A 12,869-nucleotide genomic window follows, 5' to 3' on the forward strand; every position below is an offset into this window, starting at 1 on the left:
AATGAAATGCTTCTTATGCACATTTTTCACTGGACTTGAAAGAAAAAAATCATTAAAAGCACCTGAATATATGCTTTATTGTTGCTTTGAAATGTGAGTCATTAAAAACAGACACACTACCTAGGAAAATGAGTAGTCTTTGAAGGTATCAAAAAGACTTATGCTGTAGATACTTATCTGCAGTTGTAGAACTTAATTTAATTCTTGCTTGCCACCATTTTTTAGTAGTTTAGTTTCAGCAGTTCCTTCACAAAATACAGAGTAGATTTTGCTCAGCTCAATTTCAAATGCTTGAGGGAATGGAATAATTTCCAAAGCTGTGCAGATCATTCTGAATCTTTCTGTCAGTGACAGGAGTAGTTTGTAAGAACTGGTTTTAATTTTTATTATTATCATATTGTTAGGGTAAGCATACTTGTCATTCAGAGCAGAATAACTAAGTGCCAATCAATTTGTTTAATTACTAACCACTAAAGGTTGAGTGCAACCTAAAAACTTCATGGACAAATGCACTGTTGCAACAGCTGCTTTGTTCATTACTTTTTCTTTAGTTATGTCTCCCCTTTGGAAAGCAACTCTGATTTTTCAGGATCAGGATCTCTGTCATGTCAAAATATAATTGGTATCTACTTGTGATTATTGATTGTCTGGAAAAAAACTTCCAAAACTCTATGCAGTCACCTACAGCTGATAATACAATTCTGCTGGTCTGGGGAAAATAGATGACTTTGCATGGATTAGGTCTGCAGCCAGGACACAACCATGATCAGAACTCAGGACCTTCTGGGGAAAGCAACATGACTACAAGCCAGAGTGTTTGACGTGTGAAAAGGGCCTTGCTCAGTCTGGGAAAAAGGAGGCATTGGGAGGATCTGATAGCAGCTTTTCAATGATTACAGGATAATAGATAAGCACTATTAGATAATAATAGATAAGCACTCCTGTCTTCAGGAATTCTGCCAGCCCCAAAAGGGCATTTGACACAATCCTGTATCCCTCCAAGGGTCTCAGCTAGCTCAGCCCTTCTCAGGCCTAACAGGATTATATCAAGAAAGACAGGACAAGGATTCAAAAGAGGCTCTCTTACCCTTTTAGCTGCAAGTCCTTTATTCCAGGTTGATGTCCCGGGAGAGAGAGAGCTCCCGGGGGACAGGGGACCCTTTATCTTAGGGTCTCTGAGGGAGGGGCTAGCTGGCACACAGCCAATGGGGTCAGAAGGGGAAGGAAGGGTCAGACTACATGACAGGAGTTCCAGGGGTCCCTGAGGGAGAAGAAACCATTTCCCCAGGGGGATGTAACATCTCCTCCTTTTTTTGTTTAAAAAGATACAGAGAGAAGTTCTCACATTCTGTTTAACACGGAGTGTGGGTTTCCCACCACTTATGGTTGGTAGGGAGACCGGTCCTCTTTAGGTTTGCCAACTCTATATGGTTGACTTCTGAGGTAGAAGATATGAGGCCATTAATAGCCTTGAAAATCAAACAGCGTAGGATTCCGAATGCTATGGTTACAAGGAAAAGGATAACAAAAAGTAACAAAATTGTTTTGACTACAGAAGTCCACCACCCAGTGAGTCCCCAGCCCTTGAACAGTTCCTTGATCCAATCTTCTGATTCTTGCTTCACTTGTCCGATCATGTTGTTCATGCTTCGGAGGGCAGCATGGATGTTTGGAGCCTTTGAGGACAAATTCATGCAACAGAGTCCTTCAAATTCCTGGCATTCATGTCCATGCAATAGCAAGAGATAATCGATAGCAGCACGGTTCTGGATCGTGGCCTGTCTGGTAATCTCCTCGTCTTCTAGGAGGGAGCTGATGGCGATGGATGTTAAATTAGCCTGCTTGACCACCCAGCACTCTAGTTGGCCCAATTCACCTAGAGCTTTGGCTGCTGCTACCCACGGAAGAAACAGGGATACAGCAACTCTTTTTGACTTTGCCCAATGAAAAATGTCTGAATTACAATTTGGGTCCAAATTGTCAGCACTCCTTTTTTGAATTTTGTCAGCCGATTTGTTTTTGTGTGTCCATTCACGAATTAAAGTTTGGTTGGGTGTCAACACGGACAATCGCCCTATGGTACATGGCCCTCCGAAAAGCCGGGATGGAATTCCTGCCCATGCCCGATCCCCACAAACCAAGAACAATCCTCTAGGGAGGCTTCTGGGTTTGGAGTGGGATGGGTTGTCTGATGCAATGTGGCTTATATTATGACACCACCTCTTTGCAGTAAATTCTCCCCGGAACTGCTTTATAAGGTGGTACTCGTCAGTGCTAGAGGGTTTTGGGATGACAGAGAAATGGATGCAGTATGTGGCAGGGGAGGAACCCAATAGTTCTAACTCCTGGGGTTCATGAGCTACCCTGGGCAAACCCTGCACCCATTCCGCTAAGGGGTTCATGGCAAACACGTCTTGCTTCTGATGATCTTTGTGTGGTTGTGGGGTGTGTGCCTCTGGAATTTCGTTGGACCTGTATTTGTCCAAGCCTGCTGGAAATTCTCCAGCCTGCAAAGGAATTCCTACCAGACAGGTAGACATAGGATTCTTAGCTGCTGCAGTGGACAAACATATGTTTTCTTGCTGAAGTGTCTGTGCCAGGGTTACCCAGACGTTCTGACGTGGCTGAGGGATGATCCATGCAGCTGCCAGACTGTTCAGCATTAGCAGGATGACAACTTGGATGGGGTTCATCATAGGGTTGAGTGGGAGGTAGGTTTTCTCTGGAAGGGAAAAATAAACATTTTTAAAACATGTTAAAAGTTCCTGTTTCTGCCAGAAGGAATCCACCTCTAAGGAGGATCTTTCTCTTCCATCCGGCGGCGTCTTCTCTTCGAAGCATCAGTCACTTGCTTCTCGTCCCCTTCTGCTGGAGCTGGATTTTTGGGGACAAAAGGTTTCACCCACTTCTGGGGAATCCACCGAGGGCCTGAGGGAGTAGCCACACATGCATAGCCACGACCCCAGGTCACAAGCTCATAGGGACCTCTGGTTTCCCAAGTTTCAGGATCCCTAATCAAAACCGGTGGACGCTGAGACAATTTAAACTGATCACCACTGTTAAAATGACGTACCACAGGTGGACTCATGTTTTCAAATGAACAGTTTAGAAAATTGATGGTGAACATGGCTTTGCAGAGCTTCTGCTGTGGTGTCATCCACGAAGCCGAGCAGTTCTGCCTAGCCAGAACCTGTTTGAGCGTTTGGTGTGCACGCTCGATCACAGCTTGACCTGTGGGGGAGTGAGGGATGCCAGTTTTATGCTCCACTCCCCACTGCTGGACAAATTCTAGGAACTCCTTGGACACATACCCTGGGCCGTTATCAGTTTTGATTGTTTTTGGAATTCCCAACACTGCAAAGGCTTGCACTAGGTGCTGCTTGGCATGTATGGATTTTTCTCCTGCGTGGGCAGAGGCATACACTGCACCTGAATATGTGTCAATGCTCACATGAACATATTTGAGGCGACCAAAACTAGGAATGTGTGTGATGTCTGTTTGCCATACCTCACAGCTGCCCAGGCCCCTGGGGTTAACCCCCATGCCCATTGATGGCATGACCTGGAGCTGGCAGTTCGGACAGGTACCTACAATGGCTCGAGCCTGGCTCCGTGTTAGTTGGAATTGTCGGATCAGGGCTGGCACATTTTGATGGTAATGTTGGTGACTCAGTTTTGCCTGCTGGAAGACATCAGGGAGATGTGCCTTTTCAACTGGTGCAGCAAGGGAGTCTGCCTGGCGATTCCCCTCTGCGATCTCACCTGGCAAATCAGTGTGTGACCTCACATGCATCACGTAAAACGGGTGCTGTCGATGAGAAACCAAATAGATTAGCTTTGAAAGCAACCTGAAGAGATGTTCATTCTCTATTTCCTTGAGCACAGCCTGCTCCGCTCTGGACACTACTCCCGCCACATAGGCAGAGTCGGTTACCAAATTGATTGGTTCTGAGAACTTCTCAAAAGCTCTTACCACTGCGGCCAGTTCAGCCACTTGGGGGGATCCCTCCACAAACTCAACATCAGCTTCCCAATGCTGAGTCCGTGGGTTTCTCCAAGTCACCACGGACTTGTTTGAAGCCCCCGATGCGTCTGTGAAGACTGTGAGAGCTTTGAGTGGTCTCCGACTCCTTTTCTCATGAGGAATAAGGTGGAATTCCTCATTGAACAACTTGTGGGACGGGGCATGGACTGATATTTGTCCCCTGTAGCTGTCCAGAGATAGTTGGAGACTGGCATTGCTCTGCAGCAAATGCTCAAACATCTCTTTGGTCAATCTCTCAGGAGAGTTCTTTCCCTCCTCTGAAAGTCTGACCGGGAGGTGAATGCATGCAAAGTCACAACCTGCCAATTCACACAATCTTACCCTGGCCTTCCGAATCAGCTGTGCTATCAGCTCCTGTGGCTCTGTGATGGTCTTGGATCTTTGGTGGGAGAGGAAAACCCACTCTATTATCAACAGTGAATCTCTCTCTTCCTCGATCCACTGAAAGATCAAGCCATGCAGGTGTGGCAGTTTTCCTAGAACAATAAACTGGAAAGGCACCTTTGGCTCACACCGGTGAGCCTGTCTCTCTGACAAGGCTTTTTGTACCTTTTCGATTGCTGTCTTCGCCTCTGGGGTCAGCTCCCTGGGAGACGTCAGCTCCTTCTCCCCCTTCAATAAATTGAAGAGGGGTTCTAGATCTTGATTTGTGAGGCCTAGCCAGGGTCTTACCCAATTCAAGGACCCACACAGGGAGTGGAGATCTGCTAGAGTTTTTGGATTGCAACCAATTTCTAAGCTCTGTGGAACAACAGTCCTTGCACTGATTTGCAAGCCCAGGTATTTCCAAGGTGGCATCCTTTGAACCTTGTCCTCCTGTAACTGAAATCCAGCAGAGGTTAAAACTTTAACCACTAGGTCAAGCGTGTGTTGGAGTATAGAGTCATTGGGGCCACACACTAGCACATCATCCATGTAGTGAAGGATGATGGCTTCTTTTCTCTGTGCGCGTATTGGAGACAGTAATGAGGCTACATATTGTTGGCATATAAAAGGACTCGATTTGAGACCCTGGGGAAGGACCCTCCAGTGATAACGCTTCATTGGGGCCTGTCTATTGACAGTGGGAACTGAGAAGGCAAACCTAGGGGCATCTTCAGGGTGCAATGGAATTTGGAAAAAACAGTCCTTGATGTCTAAGACAGCCAATTTCCAATCTCGGGGGAGCATTGTTGGAGTGGGCATCCCTGGTTGGAGGGGTCCCATGTCTTCTACTATTTTGTTAATTTCTCTTAGATCATGGAGCAACCTCCACTTATCCTTTCCCGGTTTCTTTATCACAAAGATCGGGAAATTCCAGGGGCTAGTTGTCTCCACAATGTGTCCCTGAGCCAATTGCTCTTCCACGAGTTTTTCCAGCGCCTTGAGCTTTTCTTTACTCAAAGGCCACTGTGCTACCCATCTGGGGGTGTTTTCTAACCACTTTAACTTCTGGGTAGGGCGCTCCACAGTGGCTACTTGCAAAAATCCTGGGGTGTTTTAGGAATGACCAATCGGACTCCCCACTGAGACATGGTGTCCCTCCCCCACAGTGGGGCGTTATAATCTGCTACGAAAGGACGGACATTCGCCACCTTTCCATCAGGTCCCTCAATTTGCACCACGTTTTTCGAAATCCTTGCCATTGAGATTCCTCCTATGCCCTGAAGTTTGCCTGCCACCGGCTCTAATTCCCAGTTTGAAGGCCACATGCTTTGTGGCAATACGGTGACCTGAGCTCCGGTGTCGAGTACTCCCGCCACTTGGAGGCGCTCTGATCCACAAGTAATGTTGCACATCATAGAGGGTTTAGGTTCCCCCACCACCTCTGTCCAGTAGACCTCTGGTGATTTACCGTCTGCTGTGATCTCTGCTGGAACCGGAATGGCTTGGGCAAGAATCTGCCCCGCTATCAGATAAAAGGGTGGGTGCAAACAACGAGCCAACAACATGAGGCCTATTATTTTTCCCTTTATGGTCATGGGAGCTATCTCAATTTCCAAGGGTGTGTGTGCTGTGTCCCCAATAACAAAATACTCACTGTCCAATCCCACGTGGTAAACCGTCAGGTCCTGTGAGATGTTAGACAGGTCAACTGTTATAACCATCCACTCAGTAGATCTGAAATGGAAACCTTTGGTAGTTACAAGTCTAAAACGGCCAAGTGGCTGCCAAACCTTGTTAGTTGAGCATTTAACATTTACATTTTTCTGCACCCCCACACCCCGTGACCTGCCCTCCCCCCCCTTTTTCTTTAAGAGAGAAGCTTTTGCCAATGTGAGTCCCGCTACATTTATATCTTTGCGCGTTGTAGTATCAACCGCGGGCACGCGCTGTGAATTCAGTTTTTTTGTTTGTTGGATTTCTTCTGCTTCTGGGTCTGAGGGCAGGATCTGGCGAAGTGTCCTGGTTTCTTGCAGCGGAGGCAGATGATGCGCTGCAGCTGGTCTGGTGGCATCTGCTGCCTGCTGGGGTGTGGTCCAGCAGGGGCTGTATGCTGTGGGTGTGTTGTTCCAGGGTGTCTTTCAGTTGTGCAGAACAATTCTGCCCGTCTGGAACAAGCTTCTATCATCTGGGACAGAGTAGGTGGTGGGTCCAAGGGTAAAGTGAGGATAATTCTACGACAGGTCTCATTAGCATTTCTTTGAGCCATCTCTTTGATCAGCTCTGCCTGCACCACGGGATCTGGTATTTGGTGTTCCACCTGTGTCCTCAGACGATCAACAAACTGTAAGAAATTCTCCGTAGGAAATTGTTTAACATTAACATAACTTCCTTTCCCTTCCCTTGATGGTAGCTGATAAAACATTTTCTCTGCAACATTGCTAATCCTAAGTAAAATTTGTTTGGATAATACTCGGGTTTGTTTTTCGGGGCAAGCCCATGCACCCTCTCCACACAGATGTTCAAATGTAATATCATTATTCTCAGTGTCTTTAGCCATATTAGGGTTTTGCTGAATCTCCTGTAAAAGTGTTCTTAAAGCTCTTTTCCACATATTGTCCCACAGATCATACTCTGAGGGAGATAACAGACACCTGAATAAGTCCTTAATATCATTAGGGACCATTTCATTAGAATCAAATGTGGCTCTAAACATCCCTTTAAAGATGGGGGTGTCCCTGCCAAACTCACGTTGTACTTTACATAGTTCTTTCTTGTCTTGGTAGGAGAGTGGCTGGTATTGCCGAGAACCCTGCCTTTTGCCTACATATGCTACTGGAGCTACAGAGAAAATGGGTTCATCTGCATTTGCCAAGGGTCTGGAAGCTGCTGCCGGACCCCCCGTGTCTGGGGATACCGGGGTTACAGTGTTATCAGTCCCTTGTGGGTGGGGAAGGAAAAGCGTGCTCTGTCCGTGCTGGCTGGGCAGCCCAGGCTGTCCCCCTCCCCCCGCCGTGTGGCAATCATACCCCCCGCTGTGGCCGTGCAGGGTGTGGGGGGCGGCCCTCTCCCTGCTGCCGGGGAGGCAGGAGGAGGAGGAGCCGGCCCCCCCTGAGCCGCCGCAGCAGCCGGGAAGGAGGCATGGGGAGGAGGGGTGGGGTGGGGCTGCCGGAGGCCAGCAGGGGTTGGCACAGGGGTATGGGGTGGGGGCGGGGGCAGAGGGAGGGGGTTGGGAGGGGAAGGGGTCGTGGGGGGAGGGTCGGGGCACATGGCAGCCGCCATTGTTATCAGCCACGTGGAGGGGGTCCCTAAGGGACCCTGCCGCCTCACAGAAGTCCCGGGCCGCCCCTGCCCCCCCGCCGTGATCCTGAGGAGAGAAACTGGCTTTGTTAAAAGGATCCCGGGACAAAGGTAAACCCGGGTATAAAGGTGGATCAGAGGGGGGATTACATGGGGTAAGTTTTTTCTCCTGGCTGGGTTTGTTTAACTCTAACAGATGGTTACGAGCTTGCAAAAATATTGGGATAAATACAGAAACGGCGTGATCATTATTTTGGACTTTATCTGTGATTACCGTACCCACGTAATCCCAAAATGAAACAGTATCTATCTGCAGTAATTCAGCTTCAGTAAATTCATGTTCTAACCAGCGAACAAAACGTTTTTGCAGCCTTTTGGAAATTTTAACGTTAATTAAAAGGTCCTGGAGTTGTTTTAATATACTCTTTTGAGGAGCTGATAGCTGCATGCCCATGATTCGATATTATTGAAAGCTATTAGCTCAAAATCCAGCCTCCAGCTGCTAAAGTCAGCTGTATGTAACTCCTGTGTCTCCTATAACCAGAGAGAACAGGCGGGGAAAACTCCGGGGCTGCGGTCACGCGTCCGCGCCGTTTCTCCAGCCCCGGTGGCACCGGGGGGGTCCCCGCCGCCTTGCTTGGCCGATGGGATACGTGCCCGGGCCGGGGTTTCCCCGAAAAGCAGGGCTCCTTGTGCGGAGCCGCCCCACGGGCCCGCGGGCTGCGGCAATCAGAAACGAAAGAAAAAAAAAAAGGAAAAAAAATCGCCGCAGCAGGGTCCTAAAACCCACCCGCTGCTACTAGCAAAGGTAAAATTCCGCCCTCCCAGTTTGCGGTACCGATCAAACGGAGGACTTTACCTGGTCCGTGGTATCATATGCTGAGTCAGAAGCAACTGAAGGTCCTGTCTTTAGCTCACTCGTGACTGGGCAACCACAAGCTACGAGCTTATCCCTACCCACCTATAGCCACAAAATGTGGCCAAAGTGCCTAGGGTAGTTGAACTTCCCAAAGAGCTTTCAAGACTATGAAAGGTCTCCAGCTCCGCATGGGTTTCTAGAACTAAATCCACTTTGGGGGCCAACTGACACAATCCTGTATCCCTCCAAGGGTCTCAGCTAGCTCAGCCCTTCTCAGGCCTAACAGGATTATATCAAGAAAGACAGGACAAGGATTCAAAAGAGGCTCTCTTACCCTTTTAGCTGCAAGTCCTTTATTCCAGGTTGATGTCCCGGGAGAGAGAGAGCTCCCGGGGGACAGGGGACCCTTTATCTTAGGGTCTCTGAGGGAGGGGCTAGCTGGCACACAGCCAATGGGGTCAGAAGGGGAAGGAAGGGTCAGACTACATGACAGGAGTTCCAGGGGTCCCTGAGGGAGAAGAAACCATTTCCCCAGGGGGATGTAACAGGCATTTTGATCAGGGGGTCCAGGGTTCTTCCTAGAAGACTCTCCATATCATTTGTGGGGAGTTCTGTGTAGGACGAATTCAGGCATGATGACATTTTCAGTGATTTAAAAAATCTTATTTGAGCATTTCATATAGGCTCTACAAGTATAAAACCCTCTGCTCTTCGTACACACTTGTATTTATTTTAACTCTTACCTGTCTCATTTAGAGGACAAAAAATAAAGGGAAGTATGACAGTCCAGAAAGCATCTGAGTGTGGTGAACAAATGTGTTAGAGAACTGTGGAAGCACCAACTTTGCCATCAGCTCTCCATTTTCAAATAAGTTCAGATCAGCACGATACCTAGGAATCTCAGTCATCTTTCTGGAAATATGTGTCCACCTCTGGATTCAGCAGCTTCAGCCAGCAACCTTCAGAACTGCCTTTAGACCCTGCCAAATGAAACAAAAATCTAAGAGATACCTTATCATTCTGGAATTCTTTCAAATGGCACTTCTCTGGGGTTGAAATGCCAGACTACTTGTCTTCCTTGAGTACTGTGTTCAGTTTTTAGTCACTCACTCTAAAAAGGACATTGAAATGCTGGAGCATGTCCAAAGAAGGGCAACAAGGCTGGTGAAGTGTCTGGAGCACAAGTCTGATGAGGAGCTGCTGAGGGAGCAGGGGGTGTTTAGTCTGGAGAAGAGGCTCAGGACAGACCTTATAACTCTCTACCACTCCCTGAAAGGAGGCTGTAGCCAGGTGGGGGTCAGGCCCTTCTGCTGTGGCTCAAGGAAAAGGATGAGATGACCTTAAGTTCCAGCAGGGGAGGTTCAGATTAGATAGTATTAAAAAAAACCCCAAAACCTGAAAGACTGATTAGGCGTTGGAAAAAATTGTCCAGGGTGCTTGAACAGCCACACATGTAGCTGATTCTGTCCCTAAATAAATCCCTCTTTAACCTGGAACATGACAGCTTGATATTTCAATGAAAATTCTTGTCCTCTCTAGCAGAATCATCAATCATATCCTATCAAATAATTTCAAACTAGTATTTTTGAACATTGGACTAATTGTCCAGGGTGCTGTCTCTGGAAGTGTTCAAGACTTGTCTGGATGTGGCACTTGGGATGGTTTAGAAGCCATTGTGGTGGTGCTGGTTTGACAGTTGGACATGATAATCTTGAAGGTCTCTTCCAACCCTGACGATTCTGTGATTCCTGAATGGCTGCTCCTAGACCCAGAAGACCTAAATGATTTTTATACACCTTTGAATCTGATGGTAATCTGGGACTTCATTATGGTGCTGATCCTGGCCTTTGAAAAGGTACTGCATCTCCAGAAGTCTATTTTTGCTGCTATCCTTTGATAATGAAGGAAACTGTTATTGATGGAGTGTGCAGGACACATGGCTGAATTTTTCTGGTTCCATCTGATACAGAGGAATGTTCTCCATCTAAACAAGTTAATTTACAATGTAGGCACAGTAGTGGCTGGATAGGGTTGAGCTTAGAGAACAGCACCGTTCTATCTCTGAATTTGTAAAATGACCACTATTTTCTTCTAATGTATACAGACTGACTATACCAGTTCCTGGCAGATTTATAGATTTCTGTACTTCATAAAGAAAAGAACAAAATCTAAAATCGTCAGGAGGACAGAATCATGTCTGGACATACAGGCAGGCATTAAGTTGCCCTTCTAGGGAAGTCCCAACACTTATGTTCTTAAATAGCGGTTAAAAATTCTCTCTCAAACAATTTCCTTATAAATTCACATACTCCAAAGGTCAAGCCAGAGCCATTGTGAAATAGGCTTTAAAAGAAGCATAAAACTCCTGTCTGACACAGAATCAGTGGCAATTGAAAAAGCAAAGACTGGGAAGGTTAAAGGCTAATTACTAGAAGAAATCTGGCCTGCTGACCTGAGGTCTTTTGAGTGTGAGCACAGTCAAATTGGAGTTGTGGGATTAATTGGGTGAAAGACATTGCCACCTTGACATTCATGAAAGTACTTGAGAAGAGCACTGTTTGCTGATATACTGCGGACAGTTCATTTGAACCACGGGGGTAAGAGATCTCTTTTCCACAAAGTCTTCACCTTTGCTTTTTAATTGGTGTCAAATACAAAAATTAAAATCTCCAGTGTGAGAAACCATTGCACATATTTTCTAAAGTTTGGAAATGTCTCTTCCTGTTCTCACTGTAATACATGAAAAGTAAATGTATATCCCAAGGACAAAATTTTCAAACCCTAGGCTTAACAAAACGAAGAGTGTAAAACTTGCAGGCTGTAAGTCCCTTTGGAGCTCTTTGTGCTGTGGGATCATAATGAGCAGCTCTTTGTGCTTCTTATAAATAACCCTGACATCCACTGATCAGCAGTATGACCTCAAGCCAGGCAATTCAGCTCTCTACTTCTCTTTACCGAATAATTGTGATATGATGAACAGATATCATCAGGGATGACAGTTTGGCTACAGGGGGATCAGGTACATTCCTGTGCATAATAAATACTGTTTGCTGCAAAATCTCACTGCAGTCATATCAAAGTGTGGAATTGTCCTTTCCTTATGCTACATCATTTACTCATAATAATTCTTCTGTCTCACAGCATAAGGTATCTATTCATAAAAGTTTAGACTTCAGGGTACTTTTATCCCTCCAGGCTACTTTTGAAGCACTGTGCAGGAGACGCTTGGACAATTTTGTGAACTGGAGGTATAAATTAACACTACTGATCTCTCTTTATTAATGCTTTAGAATACCTCAGGTCTTCTTGTAAAGACCAGTTAATACAATGCAGGTCTCTCTCACTGATCATTTTTTTTTCAATTCTACTTTTTCCAGTAGAAAATAAACAAGATTTCAAGAGAAATTCCCCAGCTTTCAAATCTGAGTCTTGTCCAGCATGCAAACCTCATTCCTGTGCAGAAGTATGATAAGCATTAAAAGCCTGGTAAATCCTCAGCAGAGACAGCAGAGATCCACTCTGGTTCAGCACTCTTCATACAGCTGCCAAAGCCTGCACTGGGTTTCTGTGTGATATGATAATCCAGTGATTCCCAAGGAGTCGCCTTTCAAGGTGACAAAAACTTTACACATCTGTAAATTAAGTTTGGTCAAGCTTTATGGAAGGACTGGTAGACTCGTCCCAAAACTGGACACAGCAGTTCCCTGAATCCAAAATGGAAGAAAACCTCTAGTTTGCTTCTCAAGTGCTTTAAAAAAGATAATAATCCTCCAAATCCTTAACTGAGTTACTATTCTTGTGAAAAGGACTGGTCATTTTTATGAGATATGATTACCTCACGGTGTTCATCTGTTAAGCTTGCAGAATGAAATACTCACTCTATTGACGGTAATCAATGTTTCACTGCAAGTGGATGAAGGACAAGGATTTCAGACACAGAATATCAATGGTGAGTTACGTGGCTTGATAAGTGAGAAAAAGTCGAAAACTCTTTACTTTCTTGTGAATTCACATGGGAGTATGCACTGAATACTGCATTTTAGTAAAAGAAAGTGCCTTATGGAGCATTTCAAACAAGGTGACTTTCACCTTAATAGAAGAAAGAAGCAAGCCCATGACCAAGTGAGAATCTTTGTGTCAATTCAACACATGTCAATTCTGTTCTAAGAGTTTTTTCACTGTTTCCCAGATAGAGGAAATCATAAGTTTAAAATAGGAATGAATTCTCAGACTATTGATTTAAATGTAATTTTGAGGTTACAGTTCAAGTTCAAAGAAACCATGTGCTGGGTCAGAAATTCA

At 45.9% G+C, this 12,869-nt stretch overlaps 1 protein-coding gene across 1 annotated transcript; it reads right to left on the minus strand.

Moving 5' to 3' along the window:
* Nucleotides 1-980: 980 nt before the first annotated feature.
* On the minus strand, nt 981-7,534 carry LOC134558349 (uncharacterized). The gene is made up of 2 exons (XM_063412145.1): nt 6,066-7,534; nt 981-2,722 (listed from the first exon to the last, which is right to left on the minus strand). Exons 1-2 carry the CDS (start codon nt 6,130-6,132, stop codon nt 1,353-1,355), a joined length of 1,437 nt encoding a protein of 478 aa, XP_063268215.1. The 5' UTR covers nt 6,133-7,534; the 3' UTR covers nt 981-1,352.
* Nucleotides 7,535-12,869: the final 5,335 nt, after the last annotated feature.

This window comes from Prinia subflava, chromosome 1 (assembly GCF_021018805.1).
Source record: "Prinia subflava isolate CZ2003 ecotype Zambia chromosome 1, Cam_Psub_1.2, whole genome shotgun sequence".
NCBI lineage: Eukaryota > Metazoa > Chordata > Aves > Passeriformes > Cisticolidae > Prinia > Prinia subflava.

What these genes read in the sequence shown, in the direction of transcription:
- LOC134558349 (XM_063412145.1), bottom strand. Translation starts at nt 6,132, where the DNA reads ATGGTTATAACAGTTGACCTGTCTAACATCTCACAGGACCTGACGGTT. An exon ending in TTACCACGTGGGATTGGACA is followed by an intron (nt 2,723 to 6,065) that starts GTGAGTATTTTG and finishes TTTCCCTTCCAG; the next exon opens with AGAAAACCTACCTCCCACTC.